General features: G+C 42.8%; 1 protein-coding gene across 6 annotated transcripts in view; it reads right to left on the reverse strand.

Moving 5' to 3' along the window:
• Positions 1 to 278: 278 nt before the first annotated feature.
• htt (huntingtin) overlaps positions 279 to 25,084 on the reverse strand; it is a 70,790-nt gene continuing 45,984 nt past the window's right edge. For 2 of the 6 annotated variants that reach the window (XM_034187618.1, XM_034187616.1), the window contains 32 exons: positions 24,034 to 24,170; positions 23,843 to 23,959; positions 23,600 to 23,722; positions 23,213 to 23,469; positions 22,979 to 23,121; positions 22,614 to 22,842; positions 22,125 to 22,266; positions 21,634 to 21,813; positions 21,201 to 21,377; positions 20,941 to 21,017; positions 20,381 to 20,516; positions 20,144 to 20,266; positions 17,896 to 18,103; positions 17,526 to 17,671; positions 16,824 to 17,001; positions 16,586 to 16,687; positions 15,383 to 15,567; positions 15,149 to 15,275; positions 14,963 to 15,066; positions 14,614 to 14,768; positions 14,391 to 14,530; positions 14,232 to 14,314; positions 13,611 to 13,741; positions 13,088 to 13,220; positions 10,332 to 10,487; positions 10,015 to 10,205; positions 9,725 to 9,839; positions 8,072 to 8,285; positions 2,873 to 3,086; positions 2,584 to 2,746; positions 992 to 1,152; positions 279 to 894 (listed from right to left, as the gene is read on the reverse strand). In XM_034187618.1, the coding sequence (XP_034043509.1) occupies positions 681 to 894; positions 992 to 1,152; positions 2,584 to 2,746; positions 2,873 to 3,086; positions 8,072 to 8,285; positions 9,725 to 9,839; positions 10,015 to 10,205; positions 10,332 to 10,487; positions 13,088 to 13,220; positions 13,611 to 13,741; positions 14,232 to 14,314; positions 14,391 to 14,530; positions 14,614 to 14,768; positions 14,963 to 15,066; positions 15,149 to 15,275; positions 15,383 to 15,567; positions 16,586 to 16,687; positions 16,824 to 17,001; positions 17,526 to 17,671; positions 17,896 to 18,103; positions 20,144 to 20,266; positions 20,381 to 20,516; positions 20,941 to 21,017; positions 21,201 to 21,377; positions 21,634 to 21,813; positions 22,125 to 22,266; positions 22,614 to 22,842; positions 22,979 to 23,121; positions 23,213 to 23,469; positions 23,600 to 23,722; positions 23,843 to 23,959; positions 24,034 to 24,170 (4,961 nt within the window). In that variant the 3' untranslated portion in view covers positions 279 to 680. Of the gene's footprint in view, positions 895 to 991; positions 1,153 to 2,583; positions 2,747 to 2,872; positions 3,087 to 8,071; positions 8,286 to 9,724; positions 9,840 to 10,014; positions 10,206 to 10,331; positions 10,488 to 13,087; positions 13,221 to 13,610; positions 13,742 to 14,231; positions 14,318 to 14,390; positions 14,531 to 14,613; positions 14,769 to 14,962; positions 15,067 to 15,148; positions 15,276 to 15,382; positions 15,568 to 16,585; positions 16,688 to 16,823; positions 17,002 to 17,525; positions 17,672 to 17,895; positions 18,104 to 20,143; positions 20,267 to 20,380; positions 20,517 to 20,940; positions 21,018 to 21,200; positions 21,378 to 21,633; positions 21,814 to 22,124; positions 22,267 to 22,613; positions 22,843 to 22,978; positions 23,122 to 23,212; positions 23,470 to 23,599; positions 23,723 to 23,842; positions 23,960 to 24,033; positions 24,171 to 25,084 lie in introns of all 6 variants that reach the window. The other 4 variants (XM_034187617.1, XM_034187615.1, XM_034187619.1 and 1 more) reach the window with 3 other exon arrangements.

A 25,084-nucleotide genomic window follows, 5' to 3' on the forward strand; every position in this document is an offset into this window, starting at 1 on the left:
TTGGCACAAGTTTTACGCCAGATGCCCTTCCTGACGCAACTCCACATTACATGGAGAAATGTGGCAGGGGTGGGATTTGAACCCGGAACCTTCTGAACTGAAACCAAGCGCATTAACCACTTGGCCACCACCCCTGCTGGTTTGGTCAGTTAATGAAAAAAAGAAAAAAAAAATTTGTAAGAAGTTGTTGGAAATGGTGTGCAAACAATTTGCATGAAAATAAACTTGCAGCCTTCAACAATCATTTGCTTTTATACTATTTTTTTTTTTTTTTTTTTACCCACAAGGAAAAAAAAAAAAAAAAAATTCCTGGAAGATACAAATTATAGACATTAAGATGGCGTTTCTGTCTCACGTCACGTTTTTTGACCTTTAACTTGAACAAAACCTGCTAAAAATAGATGCAATCATAATTTAGAAAACGCAGTATTTATACTATGGATTTTCTATAATTTACTTCAGTGACATCACAATATTTAAGTGAGTTCTCAGAACAAAATAATTCCCCATTTCTGCGGATGATTAATGTTTGCTTTATACATGGATCAAGGTGCTGAGAGAAGTGCTGAAGGTGCCGGCGACGGTCCGCAGGAATGATCCGTGGGGGGAATGCGGCCGCGGTTTGAACTTCTGGTCGATCGTTCTGCTCGTGAAGGAACGTGAGTCCGAGTCCGCCGCCCTCACAGCGTCATGTCCTGGTGGATCGACTGCAAACAGCCCAGCAGCTTGTAGTATGGACTTCCTGGTGACGCCACGGTCTCGAAGACCGACTGGAAAGCCCTGCGGTCCAGCTCCTCATCAATCTGGTGCCGGTAGAAGTCCATAGCCACCAGGCAGAACAGATTGACGTCCACCACCTCGTTGGAGCCCATCCGACTGATCACGTGCGGCAGTCTGGATTAAACACAGGGTGGTTAAGGGAAAAACTGATAGCGTTTGTTAAAATAATAGTTTATAATCCCACTGCTGAGCAAGAGCGATGTAAGGATACAGGGCCGAGATCCACTGGGACGTGGAGGCGGAGACGAAGAAACAGGAAAGGCTCCACATCGCCATGGCCACCGGTGTCCTCTGAGTGAAGTTGGACAAAGACAGTAGCACCCAGTCTCGCACCATGGATGACTGACCTGTGGCGTGAAGTGTCTGGAAGACCTGAGGGAGGTGAGACAGACCAGGTAGAGACACTTCTCCAAACACACAAATAGAGCGGAACCTCGGCTTAAGAACATATTTTTTGAACAAAAAATGCATCACTTTTCGAACAAAGTCTTGGTTCACAAACACCTCTGCCGCAGTAGGTGGCGGTAATGCACAGCGTTAGGTTGCAATCCACCAGAAGAAGCAAGAAAGAAATCATACATTAAGTGGCGCTAAAGGGTGAAGCTACCGACATCTAAAAGTGCTAATGCTATTAACATACAACATTAAATCAGACCAGAGTTTCACTGCTGATCCGTTCGGAAGTTCAGTTAGCTGATGTTCTTATGGTCTCCTCTCAAGGTGAAATTAAATGGCCTATTTTATTAGAATTACTATGAAGTATTTCGTATAAGATGCTATGCATATTTTGTATATTGTCTGCCTTTTATGCATGAAGTGCTGTTAAAAAAGGTAAACAAAAATAAAACAATAAAAATAAAAAAGTGTTATTTTTGGGGCCAGGAACTGATTAATCCATTTTACATTGTTTCTTATGGGAAAACTGGTTTCAGTTTAAGAATATTTAGGAACCAATTAAGTTCTAAAACTGAGGTTCCATTGTATTCATACACACACAGATCTCTGAATATTCAATGTTTGGTTCATTATTATATGTAATAAGATTTGCAATTCTAAATAAATCACACATACTTTAAGAAATAAAACTCTCGAGACATTAAGGAACACAAAAACAAAGAGCAAAATAAATACATAAATAAAAAAACATCTACACATTAAAAAGAAATTACAGTACAATTACTCTAAAAATGCAATCATAAATACACTGAGCATGTGTGAATTTTCAGATATTTGTATCACCTTGGTAAAGGTGGTGTCGCAATTTTCACTTTTATATTTTGGATTAAAAATTTCTAAAGTCTTAAGTCTTCTAAAGTCTTTCTTAAAAATCTGAGGTAAAATTAAAGCACTTGCTGGTACTTGTGTTACATAGCTCACAGAGGTCTCCAACAAGCTGTGTCAGGCCAAAGTGATGTTTAAAGCAGAAAAATGGCTGCAAAAACAGAACTAGATGGTGAACATTAAACATAAAACAATAAAATGTAAAAAATAAATAAAGATAAAAAGGAATCTGGTTCAACAGGAGCCCTTTAATACTACTCGTAATAATACTCATTTGGTCAAAACAAATTTCATTTTAAACTCTGTTCCTTGAATGTTAAGACTTGGATGGAAAAACTAACATTTTTACATGTTTAACAGGTCAGCGGTTGTTTTAACGAACGATCATTAAGCCTTAATGATCATTCATTAGAACAACCTTAACAGCTGATCAGAGTGCAGCAGATGCACTGAAATCATTATTAACAAAATGTCATGGAAACACGCGTGACGACCCGGAAACACGGCGTCTCTGCTGCTGACCTTATACACGACAGTGGCCATGAACTGTGGGTAAGGCTGCTGATTGGACAGGAACTCGCCAATGACTTTGTTCATGACGTCCTGTGGCGGGAAGAAGTCGTCGAGGAACTGGGGCAGGATTCTGGCCACCACGCGGGCCTCGCTGGGTAAACCCTTCCGGATTCTACAAAGGTCAAATGGCACGTGTGGACGTGGAGCAAAAAAAAAAAAAAAAAAAAGATTTGATCACTAAAAACCCACAGGTTAAAGGTGAACAAAGTGAGATGAGGTCTGGCGTGTGTGTCTGTACCTGTCGAAGAGCACAGAGACCCTCTCCATTGCAACGATGATGGACTCGCTGTCTGGGGCCTGAGGGTCGGAGTGGGCGGGGCGGCTGGCAGGGCTGGCTTTCTCCTTGCCTGAGGAGAAACCAACATGACCGGCCGTGACGCCCACCGCCTCGGCAGAGCCGGAGTCAACCTGACCTCTAACCCCAGTCACCGCCGAACCCGACATTAGCACCGCTGAGAGGACGAGACGGGGGACGCCGGTCCAAGTCAGAGAAAGCGTTTGCATCACAAGATGTCAGTCACTTCAAAATTTCTTGACTTCAACAGAAATATGAGAAATTTCGGGGACGGATTCCTCAGAATTTTTTTTTTTTTTTTTTTAAGGGTCATTTTATGGTTGCACTGGATTGAAGTCAGTACAGTTAGGTTCACATATATCTGAAGACTGAAGTTTCAAGACGTCTATCACAGTATTTTGGAACAAAAAAGAAGTGCACTGTGCAGACTTCACTTCTGTACACGACCATGAAGCTCCTCACTCTTTCAGAGGCATCATAGATGTTTTGATGACTTACTGACTGGTTTACAACAGTATCATAATATTTGGATTTCTTACTTTACTTTATCAAGTTCACTTTTTCAGCGACTATGTGCAAAATGCATTAATCTCAAAACAGAGATTAGACGCTTTACACCAGATTTAGCTACAAGCTAACTTATAGCCACAGTCCCTGACGTAATGACTGATGCACCTGAACTACAACAGACACTTTGAATCCACTGTGCAACTTTTATCTGTCAAGCTTTTAATGAAATAATAAAAAAAACAATACAAGCTCACATTTATAAAGTTTTAATCTCCAAATATATAAAGACCAAAACTGAGGTTTTTATTTGCAAGAGCCTGCATTAAAAAAATGTGCAGTTTAGCTCTGAGCAAAAAAAGGATGCACTATTCAGCGAGCGTAAGAGCAACAACGTGCTAACAGGGTTAGTTGGTCGGATGTCAGGGTTAGAGGCAGGAAATAGAAATATAAATACACATTACATGCAGAGAGCAAGCAGGAGGTTTAAACAGGATCAATTAAAACAGACAGAATTAAACAAATGTGTTAGTTATGACACAGCAACAAAAAAACAAGGAGCAAAGTACCCCGAATTCTTTACAAAGTTTCTAAAGTCCAAGTTGGGGGGGCGGCATACGCTGCAATCACTTCTGTGTGTGTGACACATGGTTGGGTGGAATCCCGAGGATCAGTGTAGTTCAGGTACAGACCTGGACTACACTGTGTATAAAGTCAGTTATTTAAACGTACAGCAGTTTGACGTCCAGGCTTTGAGGGATCGTACAATTCGATTTGGGAGCAGGTTGCTGCCCCTCATGAAGGAGTTTAGGTTCACGTCCACTGTTCAGGACAGAGAAAAAAGGTGCAGAAGACCAGCAGACTGAATGAGGCGGCATCCGCAGTGACACAGGAATTACTTTGAGTGAAGTCAGAAGGTGAAGGTTCTAGTTTTCAATTTTAGTCTACGCTGTCATTCATGAGACAGCAGGTGGAGCCGGGGCACAGAAGCTGAACTACCAACCTAGAGGCCAGGGTTTACTTCAGGCTACCTGTTTGTATCTCAGTTCACTCTCTGTAAATGGAGACCGGTCTTGGCTGGAGACGTAACCTGCATCTGATGACCAGAACATACTCTTTAGAACCCTCAACGACGAGCTTCAAGTCTGGGTAGTGACAGAAAGACGAATAAAATTCCTGGATTCACCCTCAAGGTGTGTTCATATTAATGTGGCCACACAGTCTCATTGGTGGATGTCTGGACAGGCAGTGCACCCTGTCCTCTGTGTACACTTCCAGATGGATCTGGTGTCAAACCAGTAACAAACTGAACATGTGGACTGATACCAGACCTGCTCCACAGGTACAATTTTTCTTAACCGTGTTATTTTTCTGGCTAAATGATTCCTGTTTTTGATAATCCCCATCAGTTTAGAGCCCTTCAAAAACTGCTTTGAGTGGTAGAGATCAAATAACCAAGATGCCACTGATTATGAGTGAAGACCTCAACTGAAACTGCAGATAAAGACCAATGAGAGCATGAGAGGAAAAACCTGATCCTGCTTCTATACCTGCTTTTGACCGTTGACCTTTTCTTAGAAACCCTTTGTGATCCGTGTCCTAGAGCTTAAGCTAAAACAAGGTGGAGACAGCTAAGAAAAGTGCAAACTGGTCTGCTGAACAGATTATACAACACCTGGCAAAAAGTATGGAATCACCGCATCGGAGGATGTTCATTCAGTTGTTTAATTTTGTAGAAAAAAAAAGCAGCTCACAGACATGACACAAAACTAAAGTCATTTCAAATGGCAACTTTCTGGCTTTAAGAAACACTAAGAAATCAAGAAAAAAAAAATTGTGGCAGTCAGTAACGGTTACTTTTTTAGACCAAGCAGAAGGAAAAAAATATGGACTCACTCAATTCTGAGGAAAAAATTATGGAATCATGAAAAACAAAAGAATGCTCCAACACATCACTAGTATTTTGTTGTACCACCTCTGGCTTTTATAACAGCTTGCAGTCTCTGAGGCATGGACTTAATGAGTGACAAACAGTACTCTTCATTAATCTGGCTCCAACTTTCTCTGATTGCTGTTGCCAGATCAGCTTTGCAGGTTGGAGCCTTGTCATGGACCATTTTCTTCAACTTCCACCAAAGATTTTCAATTGGATTAAGATCCGGACTATTTGCAGGCCATGACATTGACCCTATGTGTCGTTTTGCAAGGAATGTTTTCACAGTTTTTGCTCTATGGCAAGATGCATTATCATCTTGAAAAATGATATCATCCCCAAATATCAACGTAAACTTGTGCATTTATTGATGATGTAATGACAGCCATCTCCCCAGTGCCTTTACCTGACATGCAGCCCCATATCATCAATGACTGTGGAAATTTACATGTTCTCTTCAGGCAGTCATCTTTATAAATCTCATTGGAACGGCACCAAACAAAAGTTCCAGCATCATCACCTTGCCCAATGCAGATTCGAGATTCATCACTGAATATGACTTTCATCCAGTCATCCACAGTCCACGATTGCTTTTCCTTAGCCCATTGTAACCTTGTTTTTTTCTGTTTAGGTGTTAATGATGGCTTTAGTTTAGCTTTTCTGTATGTAAATCCCATTTCCTTTAGGCGGTTTCTTACTGTTCGGTCACAGACGTTGACTCCAGTTTCCTCCCATTCGTTCCTCATTTGTTTTGTTGTGCATTTTCGATTTTTGAGACATATTGCTTTAAGTTTTCTGTCTTGACGCTTTGATGTCTTCCATGGTCTACCAGTATGTTTGCCTTTAACAACCTTCCCATGTTTGTATTTGGTCCAGAGTTTAGACACAGCTGACTGTGAACAACCAACATCTTTTGCAACATTGCGTGATGATTTACCCTCTTAAGAGTTTGATAATCCTCTCCTTTGTTTCAATTGACATCTCTCGTGTTGGAGCCATGATTCATGTCAGTCCACTTGGTGCAACAGCTCTCCAAGGTATGATCACTCCTTTTTAGATGTAGACTAACGAGCAGATCTGATTTGATGCAGGTGTTAGTTATGGGGAGGAAAATTTACAGGGTGATTCCATAAGTTATTCCTCAGAATTGAGTGAGTCCATATTTTTTTTTCCTCTGCTTGGTCTAAAAAAGTAACCGTTACTGACTGCCACAATTTTTTTTTTCTTGATTTCTTATAGTGTTTCTTAAAGCCAGAAAGTTGCCATTTGAAATGACTTTAGTTGTGTCATGTCTGTGATCTGGATTTTTTTCTACAAAATTAAACAACTGAATGAACATCTTCCGATGCGGTGATTCCATAATTATTGCCAGGGGTTGTATTTCACTCACTAACCGTCATATTATAGAAAGACTTTAACATGCACATAATTTAAAATAATTCAGGATAAGCATTTTAAGGGGACAGCTTTTCCATCATTCAACACTTTTCCTTCATTCAACACCAATAAAACCTCAGGCCTGATCTGAAATGGAATCTTTCTTTTGATGACTATTTTTTTCACCCTGATCCTTCCCAATGTAGTTGTTCTGCTTAATGTGTATTTGCATTTTATTTTGCACATTTTCACCTTTTCTTTGCCTTTAACTAAAATTGATATCACAACTGACAACTGTTTGATAAGATTATGAACCACAAGAACCGGTATCCTTTTGATTTTAAAGCTGGAACTCCAAACAGACCCAGTAATGCTGATTTTAGATATTACATAAAAAAAAAAAAAAAAGTTATAGCTCCATATCCCACTTAGGTTATGCAAAAAAGTTAAATTAACTAAACTTATTTTTAGATGACTCATCGATTAAACTCCAGTACTAAAGTCAACCTTGGGCCCAGAGTGATACTGACTTAAACATTTTAGTTGTTAAAATTTTTATTATAAGTAGTAGCATGAAAAATGTTTTCAAAAGTAGACCTTTAATCAAGGGGCGTTGTGTGCCCCCCCCCCCCCCCCCCAACACCCTCTTTCCATCTGGATGTTCCTCTGGTTTGCAGTCTCTGAGCAGAAACAATCAGGAATTTGTGTATTTATGTGGAAAGTGCGACCTGATTGAGGTAAGGAGGTTTAATGAGCGTATTTTATGTCATGCTGTCCTCAGGAAGAGATTTTAGATGTATTTTGGGAGGAAAAGCGTTAGTTGTTAATGCACCCGCAGCTGTTTTTAGTTTAACCACAGCGAGGACACTCACAAAGAGACTCGGAGCAGACTTTGAAAGAAAAGCTTAAAATATGTTTGCAAAACTCTCTGCGTCGTTCCACAGAGGAACAAACAAGGACTCGGTGTGAGCAGAAAAAAAACAAACGGAAGAAAAAAAAAAACGACATTCTAAAAATCGATTTTGGAACATTCTGAACACAGCACACATGTCCCAGGAATGCGGTAAACTTTATATCTTGCGCCCAGCCTAGATTCTGCATCGGGAAGGCACAGCGAGAACGCTGCCTTTTAGCAGCCCAATTGACAGAAATCCATCGTAGGGACGGAGAACTTTAATCCCCGTGCATGTAATGAAAAAACAAAACCAGAAGAGGAGGGTTTGGGGTCAGAGCACAGGGATGAACACAAACACATTTACAAGTGATGAAACATAACATTTAGTAAGAGACAGTAAAGCGGACGCCACGGTAACTGCTCGACTTACCAGTGTACATGCAGGTCAGCATGAGTCCCAGTGCAGCCATAGCTCTGTGAGGAGACGGCATGTTGACTCGGTCCACACTGAGTTTGACCAGCGCTTCTCCGTCCAAGCGGGATAACTGCTCTGACAGTAGGAGGCGCTCCAGGCCACGCAGAACACAGTGATAGATGACAGAAGGAGTCGAGTCCTCACTGGCCGACACCATCACGCCGCACAACTGGAACGAAACAAAGATGGAGATAAAACAAAAAAAATTACCAGAGCAACATTTTTTCTTCTCATGTGATCTGGTAATTTTAGAGTCATGATTGTGTTGTTTTCATTGAGGTGTAGCACTTCCAGGTACAGTGAAAAAATAAGACCACGGTGAGGAGAAGAAGAAGAAAAAAAGCCCATAAACTGTTTGGGGATCAGAAGCTTAAATTTCACTTTAATGAATGCTGCGTTCAGGTTTTACATTTCAATTGACAGTTTTTGTTGAATATTTAGAGTTGCACATTTCTGACATCCTTAAAACACCACCAAAAACCAGTGTTTTACACAATTTGGTCAAGACTTTACAACCCCCACTAAAGCCCCTTTCACACTGGGGCTGCTCCCAGTTGCTCCCTGTGGTGTCATGACGACGCAGGAATTTCTGCATCAGGTGCGCGCAGCAGGGGGCAGAGAAGAGGTGAGAACACAGCCTGCAGGTTCTCTGCACAGACAAGTCAGAGTGCACAGTTTGGCTGCAGACAGACTGTGCACTCTGACTTCTCTTCTGCTTGTTGTGCTGAGCTGCAGGGCTGCGCTCTGAGTTCTGTTATAGTTTATCTTTCCTCCCTTGACCACAAGATGTGCGCATGCACGGACCATCCTTTAGCAAATGTGGAGATTGTTGGAGTTCTACTTGATGTTGACATGTCCTGGACTTATGTCTTTTTTTAACTGTGATGAGAGAAAGGAACTAACTGCCTGCAGACAATTTTTTTTTTCTTTTCTTTCCTCCTTTGACCGCGAGATGCACGTGAGCGAACCGTCAAGCAATGCAGAGATGTCTGGAGTTCTACTTGATGTTGACATGTCCTGTCTCAGGACTTATGTCCTTTTTTGTCCTTTTTTTTTTTTTTTTTTAACTGTGATGTGAGAGTTTGAGCAGAGAACAAGGAAATAATGCCTGAAGCCAGACTTTTTTTTTTTCTTTTAACTGTTCACATGTGCGCGCGTGAACGAACGTCCATGAGTGGACTCGAGATATCCGGACTTTTTACTGGATATTTCTGGAAATCAGTCTGCATTTTTTTTTTTCAGCATGTAGTTTTTACTGCATTGAGTACATGGTATAAAAACAATCCTGTGTGATTTATACTGCAGGAACAATGGAACAGCAGGAATCAAATTGGCTCCAAGTCACGCCGGGTAACGCCTCTTTGCCCTGACTTGCACTGGAACCACTTCCTTTCTGCGTCGAGCACAGGACGCCAAAAAAATTAAACAAGTTAAATTTTTTGGCGCCCGACTTGCTTCCTCCTTTGCGCCCCTCGTGCTGTTGTGGCGCCGAGCTGCTGTCTGGGCACTGAGTTGCTTCCACGCGGCGTCGTCATAATGACGCACGGCGCAAACAGGAGCAACCGGGAGCAGCCCCGGTGTGAAAGGGGCTTAAGAAAGAATGTTTACCTGAATAACTGCTGCCATAAACTCTGAGCCCACATCCAGAGGGTAGTTCTCAATCATGTAGAAGGCCACCGCGCACATCACCAGCACATGCTGCTGGTTATGTAGATTCACACAGCTGCAAGACAGACAAGGAAGGCAACAAAAACGTGCTTCAGGAGAGACGAAACATGAAGAGCAGCACCCGGTGGCAAGGTGATGTACTGCACCCTTATTACAGAGGCTAAAGTGAACCGAGCTAAGTATCCCTCTATAATGTGTCTTTGTGATGTGTCCTGTTGTCTTTGACTCACTGAGCGACAGCTCTGATGTTGGACAGCAGGTATTCAGACACGATGGGGATGAGCTGTTTAGCTGTGTCATCAAGCAGGTCACACTCCAGCACATACAGGACGCCGTGCAGCGTGCCCATGCGGCTGGGCAGGTGGGTGCTGCGCAGGGTGGTCTCCAGCAGGCGGCACACAGGTTCTGCTATGGCTTTGTCCTGGAAAACGGCATTGATAACGGCCTTACACGTCTGTTTAACCACACGCTTTAACAAGTTACACTGTATCTAAAGAACTGTAAGCCCCAGAAAACATCAGATCATCTCAGCAGCTGTGCTGCTCACCATGCCCAAAACAGCAGCAGCTTTGCAGATGGCAGGCACCAGGTACTGATTTAGGATCTCGTCCTCTGGTGGGTGGAGCTTCTGGAGTTCCATCAAGGTGGAGAACATCATGTCAAACTGGTTGCGCTCTGTAAAGAGGTCCGACACCGCCAGCAGCTACAGAGAACAAAAGGATGAGTGAAAAACTGACCAGGAGTAATTATTTTAAATTAGAAGCACAAGGTTCTCCAAAAATAATGAGACAGTTTTATGCTGGAACACATGACGTTACCACTGGATCCTTACACATACACTCAACAAAAATATAAACGCAACACTTTTGGTTTTGCTCCCATTTTGTATGAGATGAACTCAAAGATCTAAAACTTTTTCCACATACACAATATCACCATTTCCCTCAAATATTGTTCACAAACCAGTCTAAATCTGTGATAGTGAGCACTTCTCCTTTGCTGAGATAATCCATCCCACCTCACAGGTGTGCCATATCAAGATGCTGATTAGACACCATGATTAGTGCACAGGTGTGCCTTAGACTGCCCACAATAAAAGGCCACTCTGAAAGGTGTAGTTTTGTTTTATTGGGGGGGGGGGGGGATACCAGTCAGTATCTGGTGTGACCACCATTTGCCTCATGCAGTGCAACACATCTCCTTTGCATAGAGTTGATCAGGTTATCAATTGTGACTCCTCTTCAATGGCTGTGCGAAGTTGGATATTGGCAGGAACTGGTACACGCTGTCGTATACGCCGGTCCAGAGCATCCCAAACATGCTCAATGGGTGACATGTCCGGTGAGTATGCCGGCCATGCAAGAACTGGGACATTTTCAGCTTCCAAGAATTGTGTACAGATCCTTGCAACATGGGGCCGTGCATTATCCCGCTGCAACATGAGGTGATGTTCTTGGATGACACAACAATGGGCCTCAGGATCTCGTCACTGTATCTCTGTGCATTCAAAATGCCATCAATAAAATGCACCTGTGTTCTTCGTCCACATCAGACGCCTGCCCATACCATAACCACACCGCCACCATGGGCCGCTCGATCCACAACATTGACATCAGAAAACCGCTCACCCACACGACGCCACACACGCTGTCTGCCATCTGCCCTGGACAGTGTGAACCGGGATTCATCCGTGAAGAGAACACCTCTCCAACGTGCCAAACGCCAGCGAATGTGAGCATTTGCCCACTCAAGTCGGTTACGACGACGAACTGGAGTCAGGTCGAGACCCCGATGAGGACGAGCATGCAGATGAGCTTCCCTGAGACGGTTTCTGACAGTTTGTGCAGAAATTCTTTGGTTATGCAAACCGATTTTTTCAGCAGCTGTCCGAGTGGCTGGTCTCAGACGATCTTGGAGGTGAACATGCTGGATGTGGAGGTCCTGGGCTGGTGTGGTTACACGTGGTCTGCGGTTGTGAGGCTGGTTGGATGTACTGCCAAATTCTCTGAAACGCCTTTGGAGACGGCTTATGGTAGAGAAATGAACATTCAATACATGAGCAACAGCTCTGGTTAACATTCCTGCTGTCAGCATGCCAATTGCACGCTCCCTCAAATCTTGCGACATCTGTGGCATTGTGCTGTGTGATAAAACTGCACCTTTCAGAGTGGCCTTTTATTGTGGGCAGTCTAAGGCACACCTGTGCACTAATCATGGTGTCTAATCAGCATCTTGATATGGCACACCTGTGAGGTGGGATGGATGATCTCAGCAAAGGAGAAGTGCTCACTATCACAGATTTAGACTGGTTTGTGAACAATATTTGAGGGACATGGTGATATTGTGTATGTGGAAAAAGTTTTAGATCTTTGAGTTCATCTCATACAAAATGGGAGCAAAACCAAAAGTGTTGCGTTTAGATTTTTGTTGAGTGTATATACAGTAGTGTTCAGAATATTAGTAGTGCTATGTGACTAAAACGATTAATCCAGGTTTTGAGTATATTTCTTATTGTTACATGGGAAACAAGGTACCAGTAGATTCTCACAAATCCAACAAGACCAAGCATTCATGATATGCACACTCTTAAGGCTATGAAATTGGGCTATTAGTAAAAAAATTAGAAAAGGGGGTGTTCACAATAATAGTAGCATCTGCTGTTGACGCTACAAACTCAAAACTATTATGTTTAAACTGCTTTTTTAGCAATCCTGTGAATCACTAAACTAGTATTTAGTTGTATAACCACAGTTTTTCATGATTTCTTCACATCTGTGAGGCATTAATTTTGTTGGTTTGGAACCAAGATTTTGCTCATTTACTAGTGTGTTTGGGGTCATTGTCTTGTTGAAACACCCATTTCAAGGGCATGTCCGATTCACACCTGTTCCACAAAATTGACGAACTCACTGATTGAATGCCACACTATTATTGTGAACACCCCCTTTTCTACTTTTTTTTTTTACTAATAGCCCAATTTCATAGCCTTAAGAGTGTGCATATCATGAATGCTTGGTCTTGTTGGATTTGTGAGAATCTACTGAATCTACTGGTACCTTGTTTCCCATTTAACAATAAGAAATATACTCAAAATCTGGATCAATCTTTTTAGTCACATAGCACTACTATTATTCTGAACACTACTGTAAATAAATTATTATTATTGTACTGACCCATGAATGAAAAACTCAGATTTTAAAATGCACAGAATCACTGATGACGGAAAAAAGAAATCAGTGTCTGTTTTCCAACCACATAATTAAAAGCGACTTATAATCAGCAAAGTGCAAATGGATGTCTCACCGATCGCACCACCTCACTGACGAGCATGGTTGGGATCCTCCTGTTACTGGGGGAGCCGGGGATCAGCCACTGGCTGTAGAGCTCCAAGAGGAACTGGGAACAGGAATGAATGTCCACACCTGCACGATGCTTCCTGAAACAGCACGAGGACGCCAGTAACTCAGGACACATCCGCACAGTTGACTGTTTATCCATTAAAACTTCAAATGTCAAAGGGTGAACGTTTCTGGAAAAACAAAGTGCCTGGATACAGAGAAGAGGTTTGACATTCTAAGGAGACAGAGTCATTTACTCTATTAAGTCTGTTCCCGTATGTTTCAAACTCAGTCTGAGAAATCGAGCTATAACTACTATTAATGAATTAAATAATATAAAAAATATTATTCATAAAATTTCTGAGGTAAGAAGATGGAGATAAAGTAACTTTACACTGTGAGTGAAGGAATCTTTCAATCATCAGAAATCTTGTCCAAACTTGTGTATAGATGAACCAGATCTTTAAAATAAAAATAAACAAGCATACCTGGAGTTGATAGGAGACATGGGTGGAGATTTGGGAGCTGGAGTGTCCGTCTCATCTTCTTCATCCTCTCCCCATTCTTCCTCTCTGAGAGGTGTTATGTTGTTACCTAACCACACCGAGTTAATAGACACCTGGAGAGAAGAACAGCATGTAAATAACCTGTTAGCTTTAGAATGCTGAAAACCTAATGGCATCTCCCAGCAGTGTTTCATAATAATATACACAAAACACACACTTCACTTCACAAACAGCACTGGATGAAATGGATGAAATTATTTTTTTTTCCTCAAAACTCTAAGCACAACACCCCACAATGACAATGTGGAAAAAAAATAAAATAATAGAATTTACACCATTTTGGAATAAGGCTGTACCATAACAAAATGTGGAAAAAGTGAAGTGCTGTGAATACTTTCTGGATGAATGGTAGCTTAAAATTAATTCCAAACTGTGTGTAATTTGACCAAAAAGTGTAACATAAAGAGAATAACTGTGGATCAAGAACCAAACCCTGAGGCGCCCCATACTTCACTGTAGACAATTAAAACATTTTTTGTTGTCGTAGAAAACACATTTTTTTCTGCTTATCAAAAGCTTCCTCTCCTTTCATGCATTTCTTGCCTGTCCCAGTTTGTACTCCATGTTGCCCATCTCCCGCTCCGTGTTGATTTGAAGCAGCAGCTTTTCGTGGCTGATCAGAATTCCTGCTGAAACACAATTCAATTGTGGTGTAACTACAGCACTAAAACACTGACGTCGTGCATGTTGATGGAGTCTTACCAGCAGAAGCAGCTGATAACGAGGGTACAGGGCCCCATGTGTGGTACGGGTGATGAGTGCACACGTTGTCTCTCTTAGAGACAAGCGCCTGAATCTCTCTCTCCACTTCACCCCTGATCACTGCAAGTTTTCTACCAAACCTGGCAAACACACAAACACACATTTAAATACTGCTTACTGTTGGCACTGACACAAGAGAAGTTAAACAATACTGGTTGACTACCGTGTTTCCAGAGCCTTCAGGCTCTTGTTGCGGGGCTGCTGTTCCAGACAGCTGACTGCAGGGTTGCCGGCGGTGGGCAGGGTCATGGCACTCAGCACCAGGCTGGTGATGGCCTGCACCGCTAAGACATTCAACTGCGTCCGCTCCAAGTCCTCCTTAGAACAAACCAAGAGATGATAAAGTATTTGTAATCCACAACTTTTCAGATATAAAGACTGTGGATCCTGCCCACGGTTTTTGATCTTGTCCCTCTATTCAGACATTCTGGAAGGACGTGGCAACAATCATTTCAAAACTTCTGGGTTTTAATGTTGATACGTATGCTAAACTTTAATTGTTGTGTTTTTACCTCCTGTTGAGTCTCCTCCTCCTGGTCCATAGTGATGGGTTGGGTGACCAGCACCCCCAGCAGAGTGGCCCAGGTCTCCTCAAACTGAGTCCTGCTGCTCCAGCCTGAACACACAGCAACACAGACAATACCTTCGTACACTGCAGAAACATCACAAGATGCACATGCATGAAGCTGTTTATCTACCCAGTGTGTTGATGCGGTAAAGAAACTCTCTGAACACATCCTTTTCCTGCAGGAAGTCCACGGGAATCTCCGGCAGTGTGGTGCCAAACTCTCCTTTTGGCTGCGGGGACCAGCCCATTTTCCAAACCTAAAACACACCGTTTGAAAGCAGGATTTCAAACGACCATTTTTCAAATTGTGCAAGTCTTTATAAAAAAAAAAAAAAAAAAAAAAAAAAAAAAAAGACACACTGACCACAGGAGGCACTCGGGTGTAGCTGTTGACCAGAGGGAGTCGAGCGAGACTGATCACAATGTTGCGTAAGGTTGGTGTGAGAAAAGCGGGAATTGCACCATTTCTGTGGTGACCCAGCAACAGGATGCTCTGCAGGCCTTCCACCAGCTCCGCCATGATCTCGCACGCATGCCACTTGCACATGTCTGCAACACGAGAAGCGAGTGTGACGTCACAAAGCCCCCAAAGCTTTCTCCACACCAAACCTCAAAGCCTGACACATATTCAGAATCAAAAAAGCAAAGCGGTGACAAAAATACATCCAGTGAAGAGGTGCAGAGTCTTTACTGAGTCACTAAGAAAATGGGCGGGACTGGAAACCTGATGCTTTAAGGACGCCATGTGTGTCCCCACCATTGTGTTGTCAGTGTACGCGCAGATTAAAATCCACTGGTCATTAACTGGTTAGCAGCCTAATGTTACAAATATCAGCTTTCAAGGAAAAGCAAAAGCTTGTTTCATGCTCGAACAACTGGTGAACGTCTCAACTTACCACCTGAAACAGATGATACAAAAACCAGATTTTACAAAACTGATATGACACGTTATGAAGACGTCTTGTGATTAAGCATCTCTACACATGGACTTTATCAAACAAAGGTGCAGGTTTTTCCATTCTGCCCAATCACACTGGAAATAACATTTGTTTGTGTACAATTTTACCACAGAAACTGCTTGTATGATGCCATCTAGGCAACGCAGTAGATGCAATATTCATTTCAGGAAAATCTTTTGTTTCTTACTTGAAGTAAGTGTGTTAGTTTGTCTTCTGCTCTTGAATGTAGCCAAGTCAGTAAGTCCTAAATAGGCCCAGAAACACATTGTTGACCGCACTTACAACAGGAATTCCACAGAGGGAACTCGCTGAGTGCCCACAACTCCCTCTGGACAGGAGGCCAGGCCAATGCAGGTTACTTCCCCAGCTGTGGCTAACACCCATTTACAGCTCAGAGGACAGACAATGCAGATTAAGTGTCTTCCCCAAGGACACAGACAGGCAGCATGACCGGGAATTGAACCCCTGACCACATACTGGTTGTCCATCTCCTATCCCACTGATCTGATTCTGAAATCTTGCACATTGCATGCTATATTGGATTTTCCTCACTAGATTCTTTCACCAACCACACAGAATATAAAACAGATCTGTGGTGAAGTGCTCACAGTCTGCATGTGGTGAGTCCATTTGGTCTCCTTCAGAGTCTCGCTCTGCCTTTTCATTTTTCCTCTCCGGATGCAGAAGCTGGTCTCCAGGACTCACAGCCACTAAAGAGTCAAAGGTATCAGAGGAGAGGCTATCATAAGTATGAAATTCATCTGAAATTTTCAGGCTTAATGAGCTCAGCAGTTGTCTTTATTAGGTCACATAAAGATCCTGCTCGTTTGTTTTTTGTTGTGTTACCTGCAGTGATGATGAGATGGAGGCAGTAGATGAGGGAGCAGGTGTGTGTAGTGTACTCGGGTGTGGAGAGCTTGTTCCAGATAAAGGGCTGCTGGAGGGACAGACAGAGACAGGACAGAGCCCACTGGAGGTCCATGCTCAGGGGCAGCTGGTCCTGGAGCAGATGCCACACCAACACCTTTTGGATGAAAGAAGAGGGCAAAAAGGCAAAGCTGTAAAGAGTGAAAAGAAAGCAGATTCCAAGGGCAGATGATGAAAATGCAAAAGCCAAACAAAGCTTTATTTAAAAGTCTATATAAAGCTTTGATCTCTTTTTCTGCAAGAGATGCATGAACATACGTACACAGCACTGCATTCTGGTGACTCAACTCGAGAGAAATTGATAAATCCAACCCATGAAAGAACTCTTTTATACCCACTGTCACTACTTTATTTTTAAGCTATTATACGAATGTTTTTAACTTTTTTTTCCTTCTTCTTCTTCTGTTATTGGTTTATATTGTTTATTATGTTCATAGTCTGGTGAATTTTCTTGTTATATTTAAGATCATGTTATGTTTATGTATGTATGAATGTGTTCTCTCTGCTGGCATCTGGTTTGGACAGTTTCAATGAAAAAGCAGAGAGACTGACATGCTGATCGCTATCCCCCCCCTCCCCCAAAATTTCATACTGGGGGAGTGCTAAAAATGGCTGTCTTACCTCAGTGGCAGTGCAGGTGAAAACAGTGATGAGGTGTTCTTTATCAGCTGGGATATGAAGGGAGGATGGCAACTGGTGTGTGCTCAGGAGGTACTGGGACAGTGTTCGACAAAGAGACAAAACCGTGTGGTACAAGCTAGGCTCATCTGAAAGGCAAAAATCAGACCACAATACACAGGAGGCTTCATTTTCGTTTGAGACCAGCACTCAACTTATTACCGTTTAACTCACACTCACTTTTTCCCCTGCATGAGACAAAAATAACATGAGACAAAATGACGACAAACATAATGAAGAAATTTGGAATTTACCAAACTTCTGTTTAATAGAACTATACAATCTGTTCCTTTTCAATCTTTCTAACACTCACCGTACACATCAGCCAGCTGGTCCCAGTAGGGCTGTGACACAGAGGGTGGCAGGAAGGACTGGTGTGGAACAGGAAGTGACTGCGTAACCTTGGTAATCTGATGTAGCATCACATGCAAGGTCGTCTCCAACAGCAAAGACCCTTGACCCCGGGTTGACCGCTGCACCCCCACACTTAGGCATGGACACAGCAGGCTGATGTTGAACCCCTGACAAAAGAGAACATTTGATTTTTTAATTTTTTTTTTTTCCTCTATTCTCTTTTTATTCAGATTCAGATTCACATTCAGATGCATTGAGAGCCATTCTGTTCTCAGAACTGTGGAATCTTTCAGGCGTCTGCTAATCTGGCTATTCATTTGGCTTCCCCAAATACAGCTGCACTTCAAGGTCGCTGTGATAAAACCTCCTCAGAAGATCAACACTTAAGCCTTGCTCCCTGGTCTTCCCCCCTCCCCTCAGTTTCTCCAGCTCTGACGTTGGACTGCTCAGGACTGTTTAGGACAGCTCAGACTGCTCAGGGCTGCCCCTCCCCCCTCCAGGATTGTCGGACAAGGCCGTTGACGGCGCCAAACAGGCTGCCTCCGGAGTGTTCTGATAAACTGGACCTTTTCAAATCTCGGTTGTCGGCCTGTGTCCTTGTTTTTGTCTGTGCGATTGTTTTTCTGTGCTGATGGGGATTTTTTTCTTCATTGCTGCTGTGTAATGCAGCGGCTATGAGGGTTTCATTTTCTCCTTTTCCCTCGTGTTTTGCTTTTCATATACGTATATGTTTATGTACCGGGCCGGCCTATGTGTTGTGTGTGTGTTGTCTGTTATGGGTCGGTGTTGGTTTGCTCAGCCCTGCTGTTGACCAAGGCAGGGATGTACATCTGGAGCTGGTCCCCGGGTGCCTAATGGCGACTTCTGCTCCTACTGGCAATTAGGATGGGTTAAATGCAGTAGACATATTTCATTGTGCAGGGAACATGTTCTTCTGTGCATATGACAATAAAATTCCTTTGAATCCTTATATTTTGCATTGTTCCTTATTATCTGTAAAGCACATTGAAATGCTTGATGTACGAAATGTGCTCTATAAATAAATTTGCCTTGCCTTTGTGTCCCTAGGGTGAATATAAAGTCTGTGGGTCACAGAGCTTTCTCTTATTGTGACCCTGTTCTGTGGAATGATCTCCCTGCATCAATAAAACAGTCAGATTCTGTGGAGACTTTCAAGTCCAGACTTAAGACGCACTTATTTTCCCTTTCGTATGGCTAGCATAATGGCATAGTATGTTACCATGCTTTTTACCCTTTTAAATGAATTTTGCTAGGAAGCAGAGCGGGTCGCGGCCTCATCTTTATCTAAAGTCTGGGTCTTTTAGTGAAGCTTAGAGCTACTGGCCAGCGATCACCTTAGTATTTCTTCTGTTTTTCTTGTTGCTTAATGCTGACAAATTATACTGTATTTGTTGGCTATCACCTGATTCTGTTTTTTCTCTGTTTGAGGTGCAGCTTCATCCAGAAGAGGGAGTGCTGTCTACTTCTGCAACCCTCCCATCCTGTGCACCGGCAAAATTTCCTGTATATTTGTATTGTCTATTGTGTCAGTAGCACGGCCTAAGCAGAGGGTTTCCCCTTTGAGTCTGGTCTGCTTGAGGTTTCTTCATCAAATCAGAGGGAGTTTTTTTCTTACCACTGTCACCTGTGTTCTTGCTCTAGGGGTTGGTAAGGTTAGACCTTACTTGTGTGAAGCGCCTTGAGGCAACTTTGTTGTGATTTGTTGCTATAAAAATTAAAATAAATTGAACTGAATTGAATTCTTCCTGAAACTTTTACATTAGCAGCAGGTGGTCTGGATTTAAAATAATAATAATAATAATAATGTTAATGTGAGGCAATTATGTGGGATTTGTTTTCATAAATTAGGTTCTGAAGGACCTTCTGTGCATCACAACACTGTCAGCAGTGTGTGGACCACCAAAGTCCTGAAGGGAATCATAATTTTGCTCATAACGTCTCATCCAGTGAGTGCACATTAAAGGATCACTGCTTACCAGAGGTGGAACGAAGTCACCAGCAAGTTATTCTGAAGTCATGAATCGGCAAGTCTCAAGTTATAATGACCACCAATTGTTTGCAAGCTGACTTGAGACTTGCCGATTCATGACTTAAGAATGACATGACAGTGACTATGTCCCACCTCTGCTGCTTACTGTTGGATTGTGCACATTAATGGTCTGTGTGTGTGTGTGCGCGCGCATCACCTCGCAGCTCATTATGTTGAGGAGATCAGAGGGAGGTAGTTTAGTAAGCAGTTCTGTCGTTTCCAGCAGACAAACATCTCCACGGAGGCAACACTGTGACTTCACCAGAGCAGTGTACCATTCCTTTAAAAAAAAAAAAAAAACAACAACAAAAAACACACACACACGTTTAATATGAAAAAATGTGCAGCTGCAATATATATGACTTAAAATAATCCAGATTCTCTAAAACCTCACTTTATCTGCAACCACCAGTTCAGGAGCAGGGGGCGGATCCCCATCCAAAGGGTGTGATGTCACAGGAGGGGTGGGACTGCTGGTGTCAGCAACAGTGGCTCTGAACCTGTCAAGCAGTGAGTAGAACCTCTGATGCCTGTAACAGAGAAGATGAGCAATTGAATGCCTTTTTCATTCTGAATACACAAATATCTCAGAATGAAAGAACATCTGCTAACTGACTAATAAAGAACTGAACAGGTTTAATGTCAGCAAGCGTTCCTTATTAAGCATAACCAATGAAAACAGCTTAAAATCTTGACACCTACAAATCTATTTATTAAAAAATTCTGCTTCATCAGAAGATATCTTTTTAAATACATATATATTTTATTTATAAGTTATTATATTTACTTAGGAGCAGTCTCAGGAATTTGCAAAGAAAAGCATGTGTGGACAGATTTACTGAAGAAGAAAAAATGTTTTTCTAATTCCACCCAAACAAAGTAAAACCTGATTGGAGTCATTCTGACAAATAAATTTCTCATTGTGCACATTTACCAAAATAATGGAGTAGTTACCTCTGAGCCAGGCCACTGGTCTGGAGATACTCCTGGATCCTGTCCAGTTCCTCCACAGGAAGCTGGGCGATGCTGTTCTGAAAGTGGAAGAAGAAAATTAACCTGACAGAAATGAAAGTCCAGCACTTTAACGTTACCACTTATTTCCCCAAAGCAGGAGCTCCACACACACACACACCACCTGTTTGCATCTGTATTTACTGATTTTGAACCAATTATGTCCTCATGGGATAAACTGCAGCCGTTTCTAAACACTGTACCTGCCGCGTTTCAGCCAGTAGCATCTCCACTCTGCGACATGCCAGCGTGTCCACCATGCGAGCCAGAACTCTGAAGGGGGTACTGAGCAGCTTATCTACATACAGCATCAGCAGAGAACCAGACTGGCTCAGGTGCATTCCTTCTAAACACTGCAGAGTCTTCTTCAACATGGTTGGCTACAGAAGGTCAAAGACAGAGGCAGAGTGCAAGACAGAAGACATCACAGAAAACAGTTATAAAGGAAGGATGAAGGACAGACACAAGAGCAAGAAGAAAACAAATTATATCAGTAATGATATGTATGAAAACTTTTCAAGAAAATATTAAGGCAGTAGAAGCAGAATGACCATTCTAAAGAAAGGAATGACTTTGGGACACTAAAATGAAGTAAGCTATGGGAAGAAAAAAAAATGTGCAGAGGGGTGATCTCACAGTAGTAAGGTTGTCACAGCGTGATTGGATGGCTTGGATGAAGAGGCCACTGGCAGCTGAGTTGCGATGCACCGCGCTGATAAAATCCTGCACTGGAGGCTCATGGGAAAGGCTGATGAGGTCACGCACGTGGTTAACAATCAGCCAGGTCAGGTGTTCAGAGTCATGGAGGTTTTGACACTAAAAAATAAAAAAATGCAAAGAATTGAAAGACATCATAAGCATGTCAGCAGATGTAGCCAAAACAACCAAAATTTGTTCAGTAAGGTCCGTCGGCTTTTATAAAGACTTTTTAACTTTTACTATGCTTCTACCATTTAAAAATAAAATCTGATAAAGGATTTAGTTTTTGTTTAAAAAAAAAAAATCTCCAAAATGTAACAGTAGTCTTTCTTTAGTGGAGAGTGATTAAATTACTGTGACAAGAAAAACCTCTTGTGTAACATTTCTCATTGATTTTACCAGTGAAATAACTGTTATTGAAGTCTTACCACGTAGTCACAGAAGAGAATGAGGCCTCCCCTGCGTACAATCTCTCTGTTGATCATGGCTAAATGAGACTCGGACTTGTTGTCTTCTCTTTCCTCTGATGAGTGAGGACTCAACAGCTTGGTGCATGAGAGACTGTGTCTCCTGACAGACGAGGAGAATGGATTCAGACAGGTCAGATTTACACTGAAGATACTGTTGCACCAACAGTCTGACAACATTTATACAACAGCCAATAACTACATTCAGCTAGTTTAGTTAGTGTGAACACTTTTGACGGAAGGTTTATGTTTAGGTTCACAAGATAGATCCACGTCTACCAAGTCCACCTGATCCAGACTGATGAGGTTTGCAGGGGTGTTTGTCTTTGCAGCCACTGTCTAAAGTTTTAATCAGAACGTGTACCAACCAACACAACATACAAATCAAATTCTGCGCACATTTGGTATGGACGCTCCCAAAACATATAAGGGATGAGTGAACATCCTTACCTGGGTGTTTGATGCACCTCAGCCCACCAGGAGTAGTTGGTGTAGTTGATGATGAGGAGAACCTGACACCAGAGCAGCACCAAGGAGGGGTGGGTGGTAATGAGGCTTTGCACCGTGCTGTTCAAACCCTCTAAGGAGTAAAACGACCCAGCCTCAGGACCGCTCTGGTCACAACCGCTCTCACCCTTCAGCAGGTGGCTGGCTGCAGCTGTGATCCTGCGAAACATTCCTTCCAGGAAAAAGAAAGAGGATTCATCTCAGAGTGGGCAGTTTTCATGAATGAAGAGTGTACAAGTGACCCACAAACTTTAAATCCAAGCTTAAAGATCTCACTGTGGAACGCCATCACTTTATGATGTTCTCACCACTTTTGAAGATGTGTATGAGGCACATGAGCAGCGTGCCCAGCTGCTGGCAGTAGAATGTGTGCTGCTGCTCTGTAATGTCCACTTTAACCTGTCTGGAGGAAATGTCATCCAGCAAAACTCCCACCAGCTGGAGCAGGAACCTGGAAGTGTGGAATGAACCAGCTCTATTTAGAAGCATTTTTAAACTACTATTAAATACATCAAGACGGTCCACACATGATGTTCACCAACCTTGCAAAGGTTTCTTCAGGTGCTACTTTCTGTTCTTCACAATTTGGCTCCTGGTCCTCAAGTGCATCAGCATGAGGCTCACTTGGAGATATGTTTTCTTGACGGAGGTGACGGATGGTGTGGCAGGAGAGGAGATGTGGGGACAGGGACAGTTCGTGGACCCGGGACAGGACAATGTCTTCAGTAGACTGAGAAATGAGCACCCGGAGCACCGCCAGGATGCCAGACACCCAGAGCTGAACGGTAGTTACTGATGTCTGTAGAAGCAAAGAAATTAAATTCAAACTATCCTCATCAACGTTCTTCAATCCATCAGATGACAACTATGTAGCTCTTTAAAAAAAGTGACAAATGTATGGATCTGGAAATCACTCCCTGCTGTCTCACCATGGTGGCTGGAACGGTGAACATACTCTTTAGAAGCATGTCCACAGGACGAAGAGAAGACGGCGCCACAGTCTCAAACAGAGTGTTCAACACGCCCAACGCCTCCGGAGAATCCAGGTGCATCTGTAGAGACACACAACAACCACCTCTGGAAGGTTATTACAACACGATGAAACCACCACAACGTTCTCATCAAGCTAGGATGTTTCATTATAGTCACTGAATACAGAGGAGCACGTCCACCTGCTGCTTGGTGATCATGGGAAGTATGATGTCAGCAATCTGTCTGGACAACCTCTTCCATTTGTCCTCATTCTCCTTGTGACACTGCTGCAGGACGAGGATGAACATCTCCAAAACCTGCGGCAGACAAGTGCAAATGTCAGAGACAAAAGTTACGCAGTGGGTCCGTGTGCGTTCACATTTGATCTTACCTGGTGGTACTGCACGAGTCTGAGCAGCATGGAGACCACCACCTCCTTCTGTGTATCGAGCTCTTTGCCTGCATCTGCTTTGTTTGAGCCCCTCAGGACAAACAGATCATGGACTATGGGCTGCAAGGCAGGAATGGCTGTGAAGAACGAAGAAAGGTGCCAAAACGGTCAGAAGCAGGTCAATGGTTGGAAGAATGTTTGAACTCTTTCAAAAGGGGAAGAAGGAGCAATGACTGGAACTCATTTTCACACACACACACACACACACACACACACACACACACACACACACACACACACACACACACACACACACACACACCTTCCATACAAGGGTCCGTGTGACCAAACAAAGAGCAATTTGTGTTTCAGTGTCTCGCTGAAAGACACCTCAAAGACAGATGCAATAGATGCCCCTTTAAGAAATGCAATTAAACCACAGAGAGAATGGTTTTATCTTCTGCTGAAATGCTCCAAACATTCTCAGCTCAAGTCTGGGAGCATTTGCCACATTAACCATACTATGGAACTGAAATGGGTGCTGGATGGCAACCACCCAGGCAGACTACTGATCCATGCCCACCTCTACGAAGTAGCCAATAATCTGCTGGAGCCAGGTGAAACACAGGCGTGTCCTTGGTCTTCTTCAGCCGCTGGAGTCCTCAACATGGCGACGACTGCATGCTAGATCATGCACAAATAAATGCACCACATGGCCAAAATGGTGTACGTAGCTGATGTTCCTTCAAAATTTAAGTAATCCTCATCTGAATCGCCCCAAGTAACAGTTCATTTGACACAAAGTCATTCCAGCAGTACCCAAGGATCCTCCAATGAGATCGAGTGCCAAAACATCCAATAACTTCCTTACGTCTCTTGTTAGCATCCAAGTCTCACAAGCATACAGTAAGACAAGAAGCTCCGGGATCCTTCATTCTCTGGCAAAGATATCAGCACCCCCCAAACACACTATGCAGTGACCCCATACGTACAATGGCTCTTCTGGGGTGTCTCCGGATCTCAAATGCCAAAAGCCCAGAGACATGAAAGC

This window comes from Thalassophryne amazonica, chromosome 15 (genome assembly GCF_902500255.1).
Source record: "Thalassophryne amazonica chromosome 15, fThaAma1.1, whole genome shotgun sequence".
NCBI lineage: Eukaryota > Metazoa > Chordata > Actinopteri > Batrachoidiformes > Batrachoididae > Thalassophryne > Thalassophryne amazonica.